General features: G+C 39.4%; 1 protein-coding gene across 10 annotated transcripts in view; it reads right to left on the bottom strand.

Annotated features, from left to right (window-relative positions):
- ATP11B (ATPase phospholipid transporting 11B (putative)) overlaps window positions 1-23,853 on the bottom strand; it is a 65,858-nt gene extending 42,005 nt beyond the window's left edge. For 4 of the 10 annotated variants that reach the window (XR_014957234.1, XM_021543586.3, XM_021543578.3 and 1 more), the window contains exons 1-7: window positions 23,660-23,853; window positions 8,739-8,855; window positions 7,863-7,952; window positions 4,843-4,923; window positions 533-640; window positions 255-383; window positions 34-137 (exon numbers count right to left, since the gene is read on the bottom strand). Coding sequence is in view for 9 of the 10 variants with exons in the window: in XM_021543586.3 (XP_021399261.1) it covers window positions 34-137; window positions 255-383; window positions 533-640; window positions 4,843-4,923; window positions 7,863-7,952; window positions 8,739-8,855; window positions 23,660-23,686 (656 nt within the window). In the remaining variant the exon portion in view is untranslated. The remainder of the gene's footprint in view (window positions 1-33; window positions 138-254; window positions 384-532; window positions 641-4,842; window positions 4,924-7,862; window positions 7,953-8,738; window positions 8,856-23,659) is intronic. The other 6 variants (XM_031505619.3, XM_021543613.3, XM_021543552.4 and 3 more) reach the window with 2 other exon arrangements.
- Window positions 23,854-24,217: the final 364 nt, after the last annotated feature.

Below are 24,217 nucleotides of genomic sequence, written 5' to 3' on the forward strand. Positions count from 1 at the left end.
TTAATTTCAAAATATTTACTAATAAAGTGATACCTGTATAGATCTGCTTCTGGCTGCTGACATTCTATAACAGCTACCAGTTTGTCCAGGTTGGCAACAGACTGCAGCACTGCTGTTTCTGGGACTGCAACATGTGTCTGTAAAACAGTGCCCATTAGGTTACTACAGGACTACCAGGGCAGGTATTTCAACAAGCTGAAGGAAAAACGGCACTACAAATTAACTACATTCTATTTCACAGAAATAACACAGACCTTAAGATTGGTCTCTCCATCCAAACTTGCAGTGGTAACGTGGCATGAACCGTCCACTCGGTCAGATGACAGGAGCACCAGATCAACAGGGAAAGTCTCATCTTTGGCTACTCTGACAATGTCCCCCACCTAACAAAGTGAACATAGATCAGAAAGATACAAGGAGGTTTAAAGGGCAGAATTCATTCCAGCATTGTTACCAAACCACAATAATTAGCTATAATAAAGCAAGACTTGTAGCTGTGTAATAGAAACAAAATGCTCAGTTGGTGCTTTACCCGAATGTTTTTGGATCTGGTTTTCACAAGGCCACCACTTCGAACAACATAAACTGGAGCACCATTGACTTCATTGTCTGCTTTATGTCGTAGCCAGTCCTCATAGCCCTGTAGAAAACACATAAAAATCTACTTTTAAAGCAAGAAAACTAAAAAATAGACTAAGCTTAATCTAATAAGCAAATGCATTAAAAGTACTTCCTGCATTGTCTGAATTCAGTTACTAACTTCTCTTGAGTTTCTGCTCCAGCTGTTACTCAAGAACCTGCAAACCTCTTAATTTTGTCACTTTACACAAACATGTAAAGGCAAATAAAGTAGCAGCAGTGGTGAGGAAACTTAACAGTCCCATGTTCTATTAAAACAAAAACACACAGTGACATTTTCTGCAGATCAGATGACCAAGCACTCAATAAATCTATGGTCTGTATGGATTAATACACCACAAAACTGGGAACAGTCAGTCCTCAGGCTCCTTTGTGGATTTCTTTTTTTTTTTTTACAGATTGAAATTACTTTCTCAAGTCATATCATATAGCGCTTCTTATAGTTACTGCCATAGCCCATGCATGAAATCTCAAGACTTAACTCTGGGTGACATGCTGTTGACACATCAGCTCTGTCCAGCAAGAGATGACTGGGAAGATTTCTGTTACTTTTGAGCCCTAATGGAACAGTCTGCAGCAACTGAGCTTTTAACTGATAAACTAAGCAGCTTTTCTTTACCTGATACTTCACATCTGTTTAGGCACCTTTTATCCCATGCACACACATGTGCAAACACTCAAGATTGTGAATCCAAGTATACTATTCCCCTCCTATTTTCCTAAAGTATAAATCCACTGCTTGTTTAATCAAACAGCATTAGATCATAATAGCATATTAATCTCTCATCTCCAAGTCTAGGTACTGAAAGCCCCACCAGCAAGCACAGGAAATGGATCAATCATTCATGAAGTTCATATGTCTCTTACAACCTGGCAAGACTCCTGCACTCAATCTTCAATAATAGAGACTTCCTAAAATGCTTTTCTGTATATGAAATGTAGGTATAAGAACTGTGAAAGAGTTAAAAACATTTCCATGGAAGTGTGCAGACAGAAGAAGTGTGAAACAGCAGGCATAATCCAAATTCATCCTACAAACATTATATGAATGGCATAGTACAAGAAGTACTAATGCAGATGCAGTTTATAGAGTTCTGTGGTTGACAAGAGTTTGTAGGAAAAGTTATATGATGAATTTTGCATGTTAAAAATAGTGTTGCAATTCTACCTTCACACATCTCCACCGTTATTAGTACAAAGGAATAAGGACAACACAACTGCACTACCTGTGTTTGAAAAGAAAGATGAAGAACGGGGAATGGGGAAAAGAGCTTTATATGCCAAATGCTTCGAAATCAATAATTAAGAAGCATGCAGTAATAGCAATCATACAGGGAGATACTGGGACTTCAGAATCCTGAAGTCCCTAAGTAAGACTCTTGAATCCCTCCTAAGCAGTATAAAAAAGCAAGAGTCAGTACCTACAGCTCCTTGTTAAAGGTGACTGACAGAAGAAAACAAAGATTTAACTAACATCCAGTAACCTTGGGGCATTTATCTCACAAACCTGAACAGCTGAGCAATGTGGGCATTTGGCAAAGAACTGAAATTTACCTTCTTTAGAAAGCACAGATTTCAGCGCTTTCTCCATCTGACACCTCCTGCCTCCAACACAAGGGTGACACCTCACACCAGGGAATTCTTAAGAGCCAGCATAGTGTGGTCAGTTCAAATTCCCCCCAGATTTACCTACTGCAGCATTTTTGAGAGGTCCTTATCCTCACTTGAAAACATTGGAAAAATACAGTGAAAAAGAAAGATACAAGAGGAATACAGGGAATGTTGCCTACTTACATGACAATAAACTAAAGATTAAAATCCCTCAATTAAATTATATTCTTACGTCCTGCTTAAATAACTGCACCAATGTAATTGAGAAAAGATCTGCATTTCATATAACCAGGTTTGTCATTTTCAATTTAGGTCTATAGTTAATAAAAACCTGCAAATTAGCAGTTTATAATTTACCTGGCAGTCAAGTAAACATTTGTGTTCCTTCTACTAAATACTTACAAACTTATTAAAATGCACTGTTTCCTAAAGTTCCTTGGAAAGTACCTTTATTTTGTTGTATTTTAGTTTGGGTTTGTTGGTTTTTTTTTAACTTTTTGTTTTTATTTATTCGCTAACTTTGAAGTCCTTGGAGGATTGCATACAGATCTTCAGAGGCATAAGGAGGAAAATGCTCTGGCTAACAAGACAGACAAAATGACACAGCATGAGCTGCATCACTTTGCAGTCTTGTATGTCCTTCTTCTGACCTAGGTGCAATTACACTTCCAAGTAGAAAAAGTTCTGTCTCCTTGGCTGAGATTAAAACAAGGCTGAGTTCTAAGGTTTGCAAGAGGTGCCACATTCACCAGTCTTCTGGAAGGCAGGAGACTTTTTCCATCCACTGCTAAGCTTCTCAAACCTTCATATGATTAATGCTTCTATTTTTTCCCCTTCATCTTTTGAGAGAATACTAAATTATAGTTTAACATTCATCCTGATGTACCTTTGTATAGAACCAGTGCCCCACAGCTTTCAAAAAGGGGTTCTTTCCTTAAAATCTGTTTCCTATTACACTTCTGGTTTAGAGAAAATGGGAACTGATTTTGAGGCAATACTGGAGATTTTTCTCTCTGCACTCTAACAGATTTGTCTTTCTCCCTTGTCTGGGGGCAGCCTGTTGGAAATAGCACAATTCATTGTCCCTTCAAGATAACAGCCTGTGAATATTGCTTGCTTCCTTTGCAGTAGGTAGGAGAAACGTGAGACTCCATTAAATCAGTTTAGGTGGTTCCAACAGTCTTACAGAGATATTAAGACTGCCAGAAAATCTCTTGATGCCTGGAAAGTCATGAATGATTCAAGCTTCCAAAAGGAATGACAGAATCTCTGTTTGAAATTGATGATAAGAGAGTTGAATTTCCCAATACAAGATTGGACATCTAGAAACAAGGTGGTGTTAAGATTATTTTGGACTATATTAGATTTACACAAGTCCAACTTCTTTCTGGAAAAAGTGATCTAATATTTTTAACTCTGTTTCATAATCTTTTAGTTCACACAGTTTCATTATCCATTGCCTACTTATGATTATAGCTTTTGAACATGTGATTTTTTGGGGGTTATGGTAACAACTGCAATTGAATAGGATTAGGGCATTCTACATATACAAACTGCACAGCAACAAGACGAAATATTAGTCCAAATATTACTCCAGCATTAAGAACCACTCTGTCCCAAACACCTTTCTATCTGCTTGAAAACTAGAACTATTTTTACTTTTGCCCTATTTCTGGGTGGCTTTGGGTCTTTCTAGCACAGAAGGCAAATTGAAATTCCAGTTACAGCTCTGAAACACTCTCCTGCTTATTTTTCAGTTGCAAGATTGCATCTATTCCCGACAGCACTGTCAAATGCCTTGAAGAGGATAGTTCCTGAAAATTACCTCCCTGCAGAAGAGATTATAATTTTTATCCACATCACTTCTTTATTTATGAGCTTGTTTCTTTCTCCTCTTGCTTTAAGGGCATAAAGAAAACAGAAGACTTTTTTTTTTCTTTTTCTTTTATTTTTATATTGATTCCAGAGGCTCTAGGTCTCAGAAGGATATAATATGGTGCTGGAACAAGTTTTCTATAAAACTCAGAAGATTTTTCTTATTTTAAGTGCTATGAAGCACTACAAAATGTTTTATGCAACCAAAGACGACCAGGAGCTTTCTATACCAGAGCTTTTACTTGGTACAGGACCACAGTTAATACACATTTTACACCATGAAACATACCCCTTGGGGCAAAATTTGACTTTTAACTACTGACAAACACACCCTGCATCACTGTTTCATCTGCCCAAGTTCCTTTCTCAGGGTGTGATGTGGGAGGACTGGTTCTAACAGGCAGCGAGGTGTGCCAAAGGAATAAGTGAGGAGCTTTCAGAAAAGGTCTGATAACAAGTGACATGTAATATTTAGACAAAAATGCTGCCTGACAGTCATCCACTGTCCATTTTAGGGTACTGCAGTGAGTCACTGAGTGCTTGACAACCAACCAAATGCTGAAACTCAAGCATCTAACTAGAAGCATTAGACCCAAAATAGTTTCTAAAAATGACACCATTTTAATGTATTTTTAGTCTCTAAGCACTATCCTGGTCAGACTCTGTTAAGTAACTTTACTTCAGTAGGACTTCATGTTGCAGATTTTTCCCCTTTACCTGTTTTATGGCTGTCACAGTTATGACAAAGAATAATGGCAATCCACTGGTAATAGGACTGGTTGGGGTATCTATCATGAGCTAAAAGAAAATAAAACACACCAAATGTTATTTTTACAATTGTATATTCAAAAAAAAAAAAAAAAGCAGCAGCAAGAAGACTATTTCCCAGACTCTTTATTATAACCTGTGAGTATTTTTACTGCATTTCCTGCAGAATTCCTCAAGCAAAACTCAGTTTCTGAATACTAAATAATACATCAGTAATGATGCAAACAAATGTTTCCGGGCACAGAGCAGCCTTAGTCACATTTGTAAAGCATGTGACATCTTTAAAGTCCCTTACTAAAAGGAAAATATAATTTCATCCTGGAAAAATGAATTCAAAAGGATATTTCAAAGGAAGGAAATCTACATTTTATGAAGCTGTTTCAACACTCTATATGATCTAGTGCTTACCAGCAATGTAGAGTATAACATCAACCACTTTAGAAGTGAAAATAAGGTTAAGAACAGAAATTTCCAGTGATTTAGATATCAGAGAACACTTTTTTTAGACTGCACCTTTCTGGTTGCCCCAAGTTAACATGCAGTTTTTACAATTTGTGCAATTATTGCTGGCATGCCAAAAGTGCAGTGTACACACTAAGGCTCTGTATGTGGGGGAATGTTAGTGGTTCTCTTCTGCTGCAGGAAAAAATCAACATGGTCAAGTGCTGTAAAGGAAATATACACAAGAACTACTCAAACCCACAAACACTGATTTGATCCACTTTACCTGAGACTTATGGCATTGCTTTGGGAATCATTAAAGAAGAAAAAAAAGTCATACATGAAGTTTACTCTATCACTAGGGGAAGAACCTCACAGAGAAAACAGATCATGGCACTTTGCAATGCACACATGAGGTTTTTGGTTGTTTTTTTTTACAGAAACAGACAATTTACAGAACACAACAAAAATGAGACCTAGGCTGAAATACTGTCTGTTCTTTAACTGTAGCATTACAATTTCAGCTTGGCAGCATATTGACTAAGAAAAACCATATAAAAGCATCTGATTTTTGGCTGGATAGGGTTAATCATGGCATTTCTGCCATCTACTCTCTCATTCTTTCTCAAGAGAGGCTCATATATGAAAATGAGGCAGGTTTTGTGCTGAATTGTCACATTTCACCAGAACACTATGGTCCTCTGCCTGCCATGCAGCTGGACACACATCCATGACACACCTCATGTGACCAAAATGCAGTCTGTCACCTTGTTTTGGGCATGCACATGTGTGGTGAACAATGTGGACTGGACTGTGCTGCAAGTTGAAATCACACGATGAGACCCTGCCCCAGCTATGCCATCCCCAGTGGAAAAGGTGGTAATGACAGACGCTGCATCTTGGCCACATGAGATTCACAGGACATGGAAGGTCCCATGGTGGTCAGCTTTAAAATGTAGGTTTGCCTCATTAAAAAAAAACAAAAACTAGATATTAATGAACTTCCAAAAGGGATTTGAATAAAAACAGATCTCCATTTTAACAAATGAACAAAAATGACTTCAACTTTTTTGCTGTTCTAAGAATGTAGACACATGGACAAGAAGACATTTTCCATACACATGAGGACATCTATTTGACAAAAAACTGAGAGAACAGGATTCCACTCAGAACATAATTCCTGCCCTTAAATCCTTATTTGTTTATTTAGACACTAGTGAAAGGCAATAGTTTTAAAGAACTGTGACACAACATTGAACTGAAGAGAGTTAAAAAGTATTAAAAAGTAGTAAAAGCCATGCTGTATGTGGTTACTTTAATAACATTTATGTTCCATCTTCAGCAGGTTCCCATCTTCCTCATGCTACAATATGTTAAACAGCATGAAACATTACAACAGGAGTGACATAGTCATTATTCTTAACAGGAAGATGTGATGGACAACACATTTTGTCAGCCTAAGTTAGAACTGTATGACTTTAGTCCAGCACAGGCATTTTCAGCCTAGGAATGTCCTTCTTTTTAAATGTGAAAGAACAAGCTCAAGGGACACAGGAGGCAATGGATTTAAAGCTGCAGACCTGGCCCTGATACTGACACCTTACACAACCACAGACAAGTTTTATGAACTCTTCACTATCCCCATTCTTTGTCAAATGAGGTGCCATCTTTTTCATACGTACACTCTAAATGTTGGTTAATCACTGTGGAGGGCTGTTCATGTTCAAATAATTGTTTTATGATGACAGAAAAGTTTGTGTACCCCAAAATCTTGTCTCTGCCTCAGATACTAATTAGTCTTTCAGAAGTTACTATCTCTCCTCTGACCCCTTCTCCCACTTATCCTTCACCTATTATGTCTGCAACAGCTCCACAGAATTCAGGTGTATTACAGAGCTGAAGAGGCAAAGATCATAGAAAATTACAGACTGTCCTAATCTACTCATGGGTGTTCTTAATTAAAAGAAATACAGTTGGCTACAAAAGCCACAGCAAAATTTCTGACATAAGCTGTAACAGTAACAGCACTAACTCAGGTCTTCAAAACTGGCAAACTATTGATTTTAACTGTAACATCTGTATGTTCATTTTATTAGAACAAATTGAATTTGAGGCTCTTAGAACTATATCACAATAGTCTGTTGATTACAACCACCTACAGTGAAAACATACAAACATTCAAACACCACCAATGCCCACAAAAACAAGAAGCATGTCTGGAATTCCATTACTCCCTTAAGAGCTTTAAAGTTGTATTGGAGGCAGACTACGGAATCCCTGCGCTGACTGTGCAATGGACTTTGAAGCTGCACACTTAAATACATTAGCATTCATGAAGATAAAACCTAAGGATAATACTTAAATTTGGACATAATTATTTTTAAAGTTATGTTGTTTTCCTAGAGAAACTGGAAATGTGTTCTTTTTATAGACAGAATATATAAGTAGAGAAGTCAAATTCATAAAACAAAAATCAGTGGCAAAATCTACAACAAAAATTGCAATTTCTTGAGTATTATTCAACTTACCTGAACCAAAAATATAATGAGAAAATAAAAGTTGGCTACTCTTCTGAACTGCTCAAATAAGTTTTTTGGAACAAAATTCCACACTGTATACTGAAGGGAAGAAAAGGAGAGAGAGATGAATAATTACAACACAATGCACAATTTTTCAATGCAATTCAGTTCTGCTCCCACTGAACTCTCCTAACCTAAATCTTTTCATTCCCCAGGTTCCCTCCCCCAGACCTTGGTGCTGTATCCAATTTTTATTCATTTTTTTAATTCCTTCTGGTTTGGGTACAGCTAGCAGGGAAACAGGGGTAGCAACTGCATTTCCTCTACAGGCCAAGTTTAAAATGTTTTCCTCCAACTGGGACAGGGGCAGCTGGAATCGTTTGACTGCTTTTGTCCTGGGTAGGAGGAAAGAAATTAATTCCTGCAGCTGTAACATTCCCTCCAACACTACAGCAATGAGGCACATCCCCACCATCAGTTCTATTGATTTCAATCCAAGGACACACCGGGAGGGAATCCACAACTGCAGTCCACTGCTGATTTATTTTATGCAGACTACTGGCTTTCAATTTGGCTATTTCAAAAAACCTCATACCCAGCTTCATCCTGCCTTTTAAGTAGTTTGGGCAACACTGGATGAAAAACTACTTTTCTTCAGAAAGCCTGACCAACTTGCTTAATTGCTGTGTTTTGAGGAAAGAAAGGTGAAAGAATGAGACAAATTGTACAACAAGCAACCCAGCTTTTCTCTCAAAACTGTTCAGAGTTTGTTTCATTTTGAATATTGTATATGCATCACTAGACATAATAGAGGCATGCACATCAGCCACACAACTTCCTAAGCAACACATCAAGTGGTTTTGCTATGACAAATTGATTCCTTACCTTGGATGATATGATTCTGTTGTCTGCAAACTTCTGAGGGACATAATGGCCATGCTGGGGAAAACGGTTTGCTATATAAATAGTTCTTGTGTCGCTTTGATGCGGTGGGTCAAAACCCTAGAACATAAAATAAAAAAAGAGGTAATCAAAAAGTTGAGTTTATTAACTGCTGTTTTGTAAAATTCTGTGGAAAAGGACATTCAGATATCAAGCAGCAGTTTTCAAAGAGTAAAGAAAATTAGTGTATAAAACTGAAGTCTACTGTGTCCAGACAATTTTCACAAACTGTAGTGAAATAACCCAGAATCTTACTTTTGAAATTGTGTACTCATTCTGAAAAAAATGAGAGAAGAAAACCTGTCTCAAGAATAGAGAACACTAGCTAACATGCAAACTTGAAGCCCTGCAAAACTTAAAAAGGAAAAAACAGAAATAATTTACAAAATTTCACAGCCGTGCTTATGATAACCCTAATAAAACATATTATTGAGAAAAATAAAATGTCAGAACATACAAGCTATACTACTATGCTGTGGTAACTGGATTTTGAAAAGATTCTCATCAGAGAAAAGCCAAAAGCATATATATCTGACCAGAGAGCAGTATTTTTCCAAACAATTTCTATCTCCAAAAACTAACATTTTGTCTCATTTCAAATGTGATTTCCTGCCATTACCACCAATTCATACATGGATGGTGCAACAGTGAAAGCAAACCCATGGGGAAAAAAAAGAAAAAGCATACTCAGAAATACTTATCAATAATTTCCTGCCAAAACAGATTATCTGAGTGAGGTCCCTGGGAATCAAAGCCCTGTTGTAGGTCTAATGGTCAGTGTTTTCATTATCTGCTTCTTCAAGGGGAAGTGGAACACAAGTGTTAAACCTGCAGATGACACCACCCTGGGACTGACTGCAAGAACACCAAGAGAAAATTCTTGACCAACCAGATGCACAGAACACAAAGATCCAGCACAAAGGAACTGCATCCAGAAAAAGAGAATAAAAGCCCGTAAAGGAATTTTGAAGAAAAATGTCAAAGGCTATAACAGATCACAGGCTAGACATGAGTCATCCACGTCACCCCACTGAGAAAAAGGCCTTCAGTGCAGAGGAGGCTGCAGGAGGAGTGGGAGGCACAGCTGAAGCACTGTGAACCAACTGGACAGCACCCAGAGGAGTGCAACATGAGCCCCAAGAGATCCTGAAAACATGACATATAACACAAGGCTGAGCAATCAAAAAAGCAAAGAGCAAACAAATTAGAGTCATTTAGCCTGGAGGAGAGGAAACTTGGGATATCCTAGTAAATCTCCTGATACACAGAAAACTGCTCCATAGAGAAAATGGGGGCTTTGAAAGCCAAATAACAGAAGTAAGCAGGGTTATGTTGCAGGTAAGAAAACTTAAGTCTGGGTATTAGAAAGCAAACAAATTCTTTTGTTGTGGAAAGGAATAATTAAATACCAAAATAAGTCATGAGGAAAGGTTGCAATGTCTGTAACACAAGGGCTTATATCTAGGTCATTCAAGTCTATGTTTAATTGAGCCTTTCCTGGGGCTACATGACTCACCAGAACCCTTCCTAGCAATAATGCTCTGACCCAGAGAAGCAGGTGATGGCAGAAGACAACCAAACAGTAATAATTCAGATAACAGGCCAAGAAAACTACTAAAGAAAAAGTCAAAAAGCTTTTACACATGAAATAAACTAGTGAAATTAAATTTGGAACTGTTGATTGAGAGTCAATGACTGTGTGCAAAATGGTGAATTCCAACATCAGTATCACACACATTTCTATCTTAGAACCAACTTGCAGAGTTTACACAATCTCCTTGTTCTTTGATACCAAGTGCAAGGACAACTGGTGGTGTCCTTTGCTAGAAAGAGCATTATCAATTCCACCACTGCAGGTGAGGAAACTGCACTTGCAGTTGTTTTGCTTCACCTCTGAATGAGGCTCAGAGCATTATTCATGTCAAATAAAAAGTGACATTTACAGAACACCAGAAGATACTTCTGTACCAGCTAACTACAGAAGATAAACAGTGAACACATTAACTGACATAAAAATTGGTTGGTATAACCAAACATTATTTTTTTTTTAATCCATTGATATCTCTAACACAGGTCATTAGGTATGTTCATATTCAGGATGGTGTCATTTATAAAGTAAAGGAATAATTTAAAAAATCTCTCAAACACACAAATGTTTGTGTTTAGCATCATTACTACAGAAACATTCTGCTTTAGAAAGAAAGAGGTCCAGAATAAGGAAGGGAGAAAGAAAGGAAGGGGGATTTTTCAAAGAGATTTGAAGGAAAATAAACTTTAGATGACAAGCAGTGGAAGGCTGGTCTAGTCACATGCTCCAGGGTGAAAACTTGTTTCAAGATAAGAGTGGAGCAGGGAGACAAAAAGTAGATAGAGGAAAGGATGGAAAAAAATGCACAGGATACCAAAAGCAAAATGTAAGGAACTGTTCACAGCTTTAAGGAAAGAAATACAAGCATGAAAGGAAGATGAAAAAAAAATGTACCTGTTAACTGCTGACACAAAATTTAAAGAGAAGAGTGTTTGTCACAGAAGCATTTTGGGTATCTGACATTACTGACACAGTATTTCAATCCAGAAGATGCCACAAATAAAAGTGTTTTTCAAGCAAGAAAAAAGGTGCCTAATTAGTAAGACTTCATGCACAGCTCTCTTCTACAGCTCAGAAAATGTCTGGCACTCACAAAATGCCAGACATCCTCACTTTGGAAAGTCAGACTCTACAGCCTGAAAAAATTCCACTCTAAATCAAACAGATGTAAAACAAGGAAAAAAACCACAAAGAGCAAAGAAAACAAGTTGCAGTCTTCCTTCTGACAGTGATAAATGCTAACCTGCATGCCACTTGCTGAACACTATTAAAAGATAAATCAAAGATTACTGAGTGACTAGGATATCACTGAATTTTTTATATGCCCTTTTTAGGCCACTATCTGAGCACCTGAGGGTTGATGAGTTTGATGGCACTTTATGATGAAGAGTAAAGACCTCTGCACAACTCCAGTCTCACTGCACAAGCACTCCTATCGGAATGAAAACCTCTGCTGAAGCAGGCTCAGATGATTTAAACCAAGAACTTTACTTTCCAAATAAATCAGAATCTTAGGCCATACAAGTTTACAGGTGCAGTTGTAGAGCTAAAACAGCTTAAATTTGCAGTCTGTAGAGATTTAATTCTGTTTTGTTGCCATTTGCCATGGAGAAGGCACAGAAGCTGTGCAGTCAGCAGATCACAGTGCACACAGCAAGGCAGGCTGGGGACAAATCCCCTCAGTTGTCAGAGGTGCAGTTGGAAAAGAACACATCCCTGACAACCTCAGTGACTGACTGTAGGCACAGCAGGAACTGCGTGTCAGAGCTGGAAACAAAACCCAGATTTCCTACGTTTTATGACTACAACTACTAAAAATCACTTGAAATTAGCCAACAACCCTGCCATCTCTCATAATTAGCTGATGAGACCACAGCTAAGCAGATCTTCCAGAAAAATTTTAATTACACATCTCTCCAAGGAAAATTCTGCACAGTTCTTGAACTTCATTGTTCAAGAGCTGAACAATGCTTTAACTCTTCCCTAACGATGGGTCTGGTCACAGAGCCTGCTCCTGACACTAAACTGATTTGTAGTCCAAATTTCTGCCCAGCAAGGGATTTTCCACAATGACCTGTGCAGCCAGCAAAGTGGTGCAGAAAACACAGTTTCCTAATTTCACTTAATAGACAGTTCTCTCTCTTTCTAACGTCATTCTCCAACTCAGCTGCAAAAGTAGGGTAACATGCCCTTGTCAAAGGATTTCTGCAGCTAAAGAGCATGAGCAGAGAAACCCTAAATTAGAGTCTTGCAAAATGATTGTCACCAATTTCTTTCAAAAAATGTTATTTTTTCCTGCAGTTATCTACTGAAGTGATTTTTACCCAAGTGCACAGCTCACTGACTTCATTACAAATAATGCTGAATATATTACAAGACCTAGTATTTAAGGCTTCTCAACCAGGTATATTACAGGCATATATATTACATGAATCCCCTTCAAATAAAATTTGACCATAAGATGAAACGACCTGATTTTCTTCCCCTTCATGTTGCAAATTAAATGTAGATTTGTTGGCTAAAGTTCAGTTCTTCAGATGATTTACCAACACAAATAAGGCATTATCTACCCTTGGAATACAGCTCTCATTTAATCTTTACTACACACTTCCCCAGAAGAAGTTTTGCACCCAGATGAACTTAATACTTTGGTTTTGAAAACAGCCTAAAAGCATGCCACTCATATACAGTACACAGATATTCTAGTCAAGCAAATTTATAAAGCACAAATGAAAATAACCTTTAAAAAAAGAAAAAGAAAGAAGTGATTCATAGTTTTCATTTCTTATAAATTTGAATGACTATAAGCAAAGTCCAAGTAATTTTTATTAAACTTCTTCAGCAGTGATTTTATTACTGTTCTAAAAGTTAGACAAAGATATTCTCTGTGCAGTAAATTAGGTTCCTTTAAAACAGCACAGAAGAAATATCCTGGGGAACTGAGGAGAAGTATTTGACTGCAATTTTATGCAATTTATTTCATGAAAGCCATGGGATTCAACAGCCAGCCTCAAAACAACTCTTTCCTACATTTTGTCTGCATCTCAATCACAGTACTTGGAGAACTGCCCATCGGCCATAAGGTAAGGAAAACTGATCCATCCATTTTCCCACTTTGGTTTGTGTTTATGGTTTTGTCTCAGGGTTTTTTCCCCAGCTTTTTTAACATGTCATGCAGTTGTCTGTTCATACAATAAAAAGCTTCCCTGCGAAAGAAGAGTTTTGAACTGCTGCTGAGGAAGCCCTAATAACATAACAAACCAGGCAACCACACAGGAAGCAAATGAGGATCAGCTCTACAAAAAAGATCCTCCCAAAACCTGCAAGTGCAAAGGAAGAAAAGAAAAAAATGCTTTTGTACTCAACCTGTTGCTGTAACATACACATCTATTGCAGGACTCGTAACACTTCAATAGCACTATTAAAGTATGGCAGTGAGAACCAACGCCCTCCCCACACACTCTACAGCACTGTTAGGTGAGAGAGCAGAAATCCACAGGTCTTTCAGCAAGGATTCCTGACATGAGACCGGCAAATAACACATCAACTTCATTATCAATACATGCATTGATAATTGCAAATCATCTACCAGGTGGTTTTTGCTTATGACTTGCATAAACTTAGTATATTTTAATATCATATCCCAGGGTTTCTCATTCATTACTCAGAGCTTTTACAGAAGAGGAAGAAAAACCTAACTTATTTTGCCAAAATAACTTTTGCTATGTGACCACTGAAAAGTGAAAAGTGTTTGAAAGAAGGAAGTCTTATTCAGAGCCTCTTCCTCCTTTAAAAACCCACACTGAACACAACAGACAAAAGCAGCAGCTCCCTTAAAACCTTTCTGAATATCACATACTACTTAACAAAACTAATAAACAGAAGAAAACTTGGTCTCAGAAACCCTTTCTCCTAGGGAAGTAACTGGACTGATGATCATGGCTGCAGAAGCAGAACACCACATTTCCTGGCAGACAGCCCAAAAGTCTGCTATTACACTGCTGTCAAGATATATTTTGATTAAAGGTGTTTTGAGGAAATAGATTCTCTTGCTTTGGATTTTCTTCTGAATATACATAGAATACTTTTTTCCTCTGTCAGATAAGATGATCTATTCACACTCCATGCCCATTTTCAGAAGTCTGTATAAATTTGTACTCCATACAGTCAGCCAATAATTCTTTCAGTCATGTAACTGGGCAGCAGTCAAACTGAATTTGCCTTATCAAAGGTTAGCATGAAGGAAGAAACAGCCTCTCACAGCAATTTTAAACGCTGCTCTAACAACTAAAATAGTGAATCAGCTGAAGCACCCTGATGTGTACACAGTGCCATGCAATTTGTACCTCCCCTTTTAAATACCACTGCAGTAAAGAAATAAAACTACTGAAAGTCATGCATTATTTGTGCAACTTCCTCTTCCCTCTTACTGTATCTACAGCTGTTCAAAATATCTCATAATAAATCATGTTGTAACCTCCTAAAAGACCTATAACCAGATTACATTCTTTTGTGAAAACACACCCTCTAGGTAACAAGGCCTGCGAAATCATGAGGCAATAACCCTTCCTTTCACAAAGTTAAAATATGCCTAGTACTACAGTAAGGAAAGTTGTACTACTGCTCACCCCAAAGTCCTGCTCACAAAGAGCTCAAGTTGTTCTTATTTTACGTATTATTTTGTCAAGGTGCCCACCAAAAACAACTTGGAAAAATCCCTACTTAAAATTTTAAAAAATCACCTATCTTCTGTTTATCTGCAAACACAACAAGCAAGGTAAGCTGGGCTCATTCACTGCTAACATTCTGCCTCACGCCAGTTTCTCTGCTCAGGTCACCAACACCAAACAGACTGGTCTTGTAACATCAATAAAATCAGAAAGGAAAAATGAGCTGAACAGGCAAGTTAAGCTTTCTAACACAGCAATCTCAAAGGCTGCTATGGCATGTCCACTTCCTGTTAGCAGCAAAGGATTTGAATGGAGATTCAGGTAAATTGTTTAATTTAAAAACAGTCCAACTTGCATCGATGAAGGAAATGGCTTTCTTATCCTCCCCTAAAATCCAAATGACAATATTTATAAAGCATAATCTGTTTTGGACTTCCTATAATACAAACCTAAGACCTTGTAATAGCTGCTCTTTTGTGACTGTCTTCAACAGAATGCCAAGATTCACTTTATTAATCCAGCACCCAAAGAGGGCCTACACAAAATTTTGCCAGGGAGGACTGTTTAAAGTGCATGTAGTGATATGACAAAGGGAAATGGACTTAAACTGAGAGAGTGCAGATTTAGATTAGATATAAGTAAGAAATTCTTCATTGTGAGGGTGCAGAGGCTCTGGCACAGGTTACCCAGAGAATCTGTGGCTGCTCCATTCCTGGAAGTGTTCACGGCCAGGTTGGCTTATCCTCTTGTCTCAATGTGCTTAACCAACTAAATGCCTGTAATACATTCCTTGTCCATTGCTTTATTTTAGGATGCTTCCTGTCAGACACACATCATCAATAACTTCTGCTCACATGCTTTTTGGAAGAGAAGAGACTCTACAACAAATTGCCTTCAGCTCTAAGGAAGGAAGAAACTTAAAAGCAAGCCTCAATCCCAAAGACAGGGCTAGTGGCTCCCAAGCTACATTTCAATGCCAGTAAGTGTGCTCTAATTTCCTTTTCTTTGAAAAAAATACTTTATGTAAAGTCCAAGAAGTTGAAGAGACACTGAGGCTTGACAGTGTCTGTAGTCCAAAATGCCAAATGTGATCTTTTGCCACAAGCTCCCAAAGCAGCACACTGCTCTAACATGGAAATGAAAATGCCTTTGCAGTTCCAACTACACAGTTCTAATTTCAGAACTGAAAGTTTTCCTCTGTGGGCTCCAGCAATTAGTTTTCTTTATCTGCAATATCATCTTCCTGTCAGGCATGTACAAAAGGAGAGTAGGCAAGATTTTTAAAGCTGAAGGGTGACTTCAGACACCCGTCAGGAGACAGCTACAGAGCATCACATTTTATAAGATAAGAATTGAGAGCTCAAAAATCAAAAGGCACTTTTTCAGAAGACTTCTCAAACTACATAAACTACACTGAACATGTAAAGTGCTAAAATTCTGCAATAATCAACCACAGAAATAGCAGCTACTAAACAGGCCGCACTAAGAAATACAGAACCAATGCAGGAAATGAAACATTTAACATGCAAATCCTTCACATTCCTCTAATGACCACAGAATGGATCTCAGAAAAAGAACCCCCCCCAAGTACATCCTTTCTGTACATTCCCTGCATTTGTTAAGCAGGTTTATAGGAGATTTTCAATATTAAGTGAAGCATTCAAATCTGTGACAAGCTATGAACTTTCCCTTAAGGCTAGAAAGCAGCTCACATTTTGTAGATAGCAATTTCACCATTAAAAAATGACATTTCTCAAGTCCATGACAGGAAAAACACAGAGCAATCGTACATTCCTTCATACTGGCATACTAAATACACTATTATCTTAAAATGAAATGCTGTTTACCCTCTGCTTTGAAGAATCATTTATAAAAGTATTTTACACAAGCATGAAGGGTTCCTGTTCTGGACTACTCATACAGCCATTATTGAAAATCCTTGTTTTCAATATTTGGATTTTTTCTACTAGGCAATAGCTATTTGTGCCAATGAGCTCCTGCACTGTCTAATTCATATTTTCTTTCAGTACAGAAGAAAAAAATACAACAAACCCTTTCCAAAAGTATCTTCCCCCAAAATCACCATTAAATAATAAATCTTAAGTCTTTATCAAAATGTGTGCCAAAATTATACTGACAATTCCCGACAGTCGCTGCTCAATAAATTTCACAGGAAGAGAATTTATTTCATTGCTGAAACTGTCTAGCTCTTCTTTTAACATGCTTTGAAAAGCCTGCTCTGTAAAACATTACAGTTTTGAGTCTACTGCATCCAACCAATAACAGTTTTAGTTCTAATTCCATTTCAAACATGATTTATGATTTAAGTGTCAGTTTAATGCCCTGCTTTCAGACATGTGTACAGACTATTCTATCCTTAAAGCTTGCTAAATCTTAAGCTTCCTTTCCATTTTGTGGCAATTCTCTTTCCAAACAGAAATGTAAATATCTACAAAAATGTGCACAGCCACACAAAATAGTACAAAAATGTGTAAAGGAGTAACAACAGATGACAACATGTATTTTGGGGGATAAACCATTTAAAACCTCTTCCTCTAGTAAAACATTTCAGGATAAAAACAGTTTGCCTTTTGTCTGCATCATGATCTCTCCTTCACATTTACGGAAAGTTCTCCTTTCCCAGACTTATTTTTACTCAAAGAAAACAAGGAAAAAAAATCCTCTTAAGTCATTGCATGTGGGAGGCCAAGGAATTGCAGGCGTTTGTTTTTTAAATCATAGTGTAGTTCTCAGTCCCACTTTCTATCTTTTCTACCATGGTCTGTACTAATTCTAAGTGGTTTTCTCAACAGCAGGTGAAAAGAGGTTGAAAAAAGTCTAGCTGCAAATATGTCACCTGTGTTTTGCTAGAAGATATGACTTTGCATTTACAGAGACACTTTGTCACATCTATTTTGCTGCAGTTCTTATCTGCTTGCTTAACAAACAGATTTTGTGCTAGAAATTGAAGGATTTTTTTGAGAGATAAACTATTTCCTGGTGACATAACTACAAAAACAGTCATAACTAATGAGCACATCACTATACAGTCAAGAAAAAGCAAGAGCAGATCATCAGTGAGTGTCACAAGTCATGACGTTTTTAATGAAATTTAAATACATTGTTGTATTTTTCTTTTATAACTTTTATCTCTCCATCCCAGAGGAAAGCAAATGTCAGTTTTAATTAAGTCAGCCAACCCATTTAAAACTAGAAAAACAAATACCGTTGATATTCAAAACACATGTTGAATGTTACTAAATCCAGCATGCATCTACTTGCCTTAGATTACAAATTTTACCTTCCACTGAGAGCACAGAAACAATCTCTGAACAATAAACAGAGCTTTTCACCCATCCCACTAGATACTCCCTGTTGACCAGAACACAAATAGTTTTTGCTCATTGTTAACAAAATTCTGTTTTTCTCCCTGTTCTCCCTTAGTCACATAAAAACCATACACAGACAAAAGTTATTAAGGAAGCAGGACCCCATTAGTGCAGGAATATCATACAGTCAATTAAACAATTATTATTGAGTGATAAGTGGAAATTTGGCACAACAAAAATTGCTGTTTAAAAAGCTCATGGAGAGGAGAAGAAAGAAAAGAGGATGGGATAAGATACAGGTCAAATACCCAAGTCTCACAGCAAAGCAGCACATCGGACAACACTGATCTTTCCATTTTAAAAACAGTTTTAGAAAGAATCAGTGTCAGGACTGGTTTGATTATGTATTGGTATGCAAGATTTAGAGTTTAATTTTCATGAGGTAAGACTTACGAATTACACACAGGACTCAAGGGATGTCTCCATTTGGAGCTGACAGCTGGCTGAAGACAGGGCCAGGTTCTGCATGCTTTGGAACACATTGTGCTGCAAATGTATCAGCCCTCAGCAGCCACAGAATACAAAGAGAAAATAAGGTTAAAAGACCCAAACACATGGGAGCACTAGTCCAGCAGATCAAAGAATATCTCTAGCAAAAAAAGGAAGGCCACATTTGCTCCTCTGCTAAGTTACAGGAGGACAGTCCTTAACCTCCAGCTCTCCAACTACTCCAGCAAAGCAATGCAACATTTGGGCTGTTCCAACAAACACCTCACTGCCCCTTCAATGATAATTCAGAAGGTATTATTAACCATGCAGTCTGAACCCCAGGAATTCTTCTGAGCAAATATGCATTTATTTTTCTAGCATAAAATAACAAGCAGTTGGTTAGTTTTAGCCAGAAAGGGGAAGAGGCTTCATTGAGAAATAAGAGGGGGGAAATTGTACTCCCGAATAGCAAGGTGATTTCAGAAGCTAGATTCTCAGTCACTGGATTAGTGTGAAGTACTTCTGGCATTCAGAAAACAAAAGGAATTTTGCGCGGGGAGGGGGGGGGGGGGAAGTAACTGTATTCAGTAAAACGATTACGTGAAAATAATACACATTTGTCAGTGCAAACAATGAAATAAATGCTGTCCACCTTGTTCAGAATGCCACTAACTGCAAGGTATTACAAAATACCATCTGTCATCTCAGAACATCTTAACATTAGCACTAGAGGATTGTATGTCTGGGATGTTTTTTTTCCTTTCAGATGCTGGTTAATCTATTTGAGGACATTCCCTTATTAGTAGAAATTTTTCATTAGAACAGATCTAGAAGATGAACACTCCTACAGATACTGTGCTGGCTGTGGAGGGTGTGAGGTGTGACAGGCACTACCTACACAAAACAGTCAAAAACATTCCCTGCGATCACCCCTCAATGCAGCCTATGGAGAACTTCTGGACTTGAAAAACTCCTGACATCCATCCCAGTCTGAACCTTCTTATAATCACAAAATAAATAAAATAGCCTGGTAACTAGGTTTTTCAGTTAATCTATAGATTTTATCTTTGATTTACAGTTAAATAAGAAAGCTGCATTTGCCCAAACACCAAGCTCTCCACAGCATTAAAGCTGTTGTGCACTACAGCATTCAGATCCTTAAATTGCAAAGATACCCTGCCAAATCCAGAACAATACTTGTCTTGAATTGTCATTAATAAAAAAGAGGCCAAGCAGGCAACTCTTAAGTTTTGTCCATACAGTATCCTTTGTACTTTACTGAGCTGTTAGACAACAGCTCAAAAGGCTCAAACTCCTCATAACAGCAATAGAAGAGAAATCCTGAATCCCTTCTCCAATTGACAGGACTAATAATTTAAAATTATGCAGCTAAAATCATACATACAAGGGTATTCTACCACAATTTTCAGAGACCTCCTTGCCAGAGAACTGAAGGTGTCAGTACATTCTGTTAATAACACTGCAACAGCTTCTGCACTGCATGTGCACCATCAGAGAGCAGCACAGCCCAAACACTGCCATAAACCCACCAAAGAAGTGGATCAGAAAGTCCCTGGGTGTTACAAATGTCACTGTATTCTCCTTTTGTGTTGGTACTGCACAAACTCAAGAGTGGGAGCCACAACAGCACTTGGTACACAGATTTGCCATAAGATCTAGCCCATCATATCTGGAAATGCAAATAAATATAGCATGCTATTCCTAAATATTAATGATGCTTCTATCAACTGCTGTTTATCCGGTTGCTTTTTTCAAGCAGAGTTGGCTGTGCCTGTGGTGTTATGCAACCCTCCAAATCCACATGCCTACTGCTCTCTGAGATCTCAAGGTAACAGAGCTGGAACCCAGACATCTCTCCTGCCCAAAGCTTGCCTTTGTCATGGCATTTCACTCAAAGCCATGAATTGTTAACTCCATTTGGCTCTATATTTTTTCATTACTAAAACCCAAGTACTTCCAACTATTAACTACATAGTATAACATCTCATTAACTAGGAAGTTAATGACTTACTATGCAGCTCATTTAGCATGAGGCAGCATTAGATGAAGAACTGAAAAACTGTCTCTGCAGGTTGGTGTGAATTGTTTCAGAGTAAGAAAATCAGACTGAAGGCCAAGATACCAAACAAACTGATGGTTTGTGCCACACAGGCACTGAAGGCTGTACTGTTGTCATCAATTTCTTAGATACAACAAATCACTAAAAAGCATCCAACACCTCAGTTAAAAAATTCTTATGGACTTGTAAGATGATAATAAGGATGAATGAAGTCTTACATTCTCAGCATGTCTCTTCAGGTGACTGTTCATGCCTTTCTATCCCTTTCTGTAGCTCTATAGGCATGCACTGGACTTCAGAGAAAACGCAGCAAAGCCACCACTTTCAAAACATAGCTAAAATAGCCTGAATTCCATACCAGGTCCTCTCATTACTTTAAACATGCACACTCCTAAGCATTTTGTATTCTGTTCTCTTAAGCAAACAAGAAGTTGCAAAACAATTCATTGGTTTCATACAGAGAGTACTTAAAAACTATCTCAAAGCACCTTCAGCAAAGCACCAGTCCCTCCCCTTTTCCCCAGTCCCTTACTACTTTTCCAGCAGTTCTGCACACCAACGTTTTTCTTTTGTATTACTACAACATCCCACTTGCATCACTCCCACGCATTTGCCTGACTCCAACCCTCCTGGAAGGATGAGGACCCTTTTTTAAAACCTGTTGCCACATCAAGCACAGGTACAAACACACGCTCCAAAGGCATCCAAACCCACACATTCCTCTATTCTCCTCTCAGACACAGATTTTGGCACCTTTTGATTCGATTATTTCTGTCACCCCACTCTTCCCACTCATTCTGGTTATTTTGTCAGCATCCTTCCCCATGTTTTTAGCCCTCTGACATTCTTTCAAAACTAAACATCACAGCCATGTGGAGAAGCAAACATATGGTGGGATCTATGTTAAACCAGCAATTACACACAGGGATGAGTTGTCTGAGTGTCTTTGGGAAGAAACATGCAGTGTGATACCTATCTTAAGCCATTTTTCATCTTCATGAGCAGTGAAACAACCAAGCCATTAAAATCTGTGACGTCTATAGGAAAAAACCCACAAAGCACATATCATTGCAATAATTTTTTCTCATCAGTACTATATTTAGATGTCTGCCAAGAGTCTTGAATTTTTATTGTCCTGCTTTTCTACTACACTAATTCTTTTCTTCCCTGTCAAAACTAGTACAAGTTTTAAGCAGTTATTTTCTACCAGTTTCCTTTAAGAAGCACTAAAACCTCCTAGTGCCAAGTTTATTGCTCATCCTATTACACTAATGTTTTACTTTCTATTAAGGGCAAACAGATTTCTGGAAAGCTGGTCAGTGCACTACTTGCAGTGAAAAAAAGCAACCATGTTAGATACACGAGTTGCTAGCACTGATACAGCCCGAATCTAAACTCTAAGGAAGACAGCTGCTTTAAAAACCACACACACAAACCTCAAGACACCTTCAAGTGGAAAAAATGACAGCTACGTTACACCAGTTTTTTTTCCTAAAAAACATGTGTACGACTGTAACAGAACAGAAGAGCGTGGTCAGAGCTCAAACAGAGCAATTAATTTCCAGGTCAGTAACTCTTGGTGTCAGACCAAACTACTGAGCACTGTCAAGCTGGCACCGAGACCATCACCACAAGCTTTCTGCCTCAGACACAGAACTGGGAAAATCTATGGGCCATGGGAAACGAGGTCAGGGAAGTACAGGAAGAAAAAGGAAAACATAAAATTTCTTATCTTGTTCTTTGGTTAAAAGTGATGCAACAAATTAAGCAAATCACGAGTGAGACAGAAGCTTTAACAAATCAAAATCTGAAAACCTAACTAATTAAGCTCTTGCACTAACCTGGACAACATCCGTGATGGAAAGTACCTCCAAAGAATGGAAGAAGTTATTTTACAAATGCATCATTTAGAAAGAATTTCTCCCTTAGAGAAAACGAAAGTAGAATAATTCTGGTTGGGGCAGGAAGCCGGCCAATGCTTCAAATCAAATTAAGTAAAACTCATGTAGTTCCCTTAGAGCGCTACAGCAGCACAGACGTGACAGCAGGGCCGCCTGCTTTCCCCGGCTCGTTCTAGCCCAGCACAGCCAGCACCGCCCTTGTGGGGGGACAGGCACCCTCACTGCTGCCTTTTCCCAGCGGTTTCCCCCGCCAGAAGCATTTCACGGATGTTTTCCTTCCATTTCTTGCACTTTCAAATCCTCAGCACGCAGCGGCTGCAAAGCGCTCAGCTACAGGGAAATATTTGAGAGAGACGCACGTCTCGGTGAAAAAGCCCTTAAAACATTTCGCAACGGGAACGAGGAAGAAGCTGCGAATCTCTGGAGTGTCGGTCCAGGGAAAAAGACACACCGTCATTTCTCCGGGAAGTTTGGGGAGCCCTTCCCAACGGGGGCTACACGAAAGGGAACGCGCCTCTGTGCCAAGGTTTCGAGGGGAAAAAAACCCACCAAAAAAAAAAACCCAACCAAAGGCCAGAAGACCGACACAACCCAAACCCTCGGACACGGGTTTAAAATAAAACTAAAAACCCCGCCAATAACGATCCAAGTGCAGCCTGCGGGCCTCCCCAGCCCCCGCGGGGGGAAGGACTTTCCTCTCTCCCGCAGCCCGGCCCTGCTTTCTCCGCGGCCCGGGCGGCGCCGTCGGGACGGGGCCGAGCGCAGAGCCCGCCCGGCCGTGGCGCGGAGGGCGCAGGAGGCACCTACCAGCTGCTGCCGGACCCAGCGCAGCATCCCCGGCGGCGCGGGTCGCGGCCCCCGCGGCGGGGCTCCCTCGGCAGCGCCGCGCCCTCCCTCCGCTATCGCCGCCGCCGCCTCAGGCGAGCCGCCCGCCGCGGCTGCTCCCCATGGCGCGGGGCCCACGCCGAGTCAGGAGCGGCACGGCCCCGCCGGCGCCCCGAGCCGCGGCTGCCGCCGCCATCACAGCACGGCCGCGGACACTCGGCGGCTGCGGCCGCCCCGGGAAGTGACGTGGCGGGGCGGGGAGCGGGGCCGGTGTGAACGAACGACGGAGCCGTGAGGGGGGAGCTGCCGTGGCCGCGGTCCGGCCGCTCCGCCGCCCTGAGGTGCGGCTCTGGGGCGCAGGAGCCGTGCGTGCCCGAGTGATCCTCGGGCAAATTCCAGCTCCGCAGACGGGCTCCGGCCGCAGCCCGTGAGGGCTCAGCGCCCTCAGCCCTACGATGGCCCCCTGTTCTACCCAGGGGAAGCTACTTCGCAACTTGACTGTTTTATCTTTCTTTTCTTTTCAAAAAGTGCAAAGGGTAC

The sequence above is a fragment of the Lonchura striata genome, chromosome 9 (genome assembly GCF_050655825.1).
Source record: "Lonchura striata isolate lonStrDom1 chromosome 9, ASM5065582v1, whole genome shotgun sequence".
Classification (NCBI taxonomy): domain Eukaryota; kingdom Metazoa; phylum Chordata; class Aves; order Passeriformes; family Estrildidae; genus Lonchura; species Lonchura striata.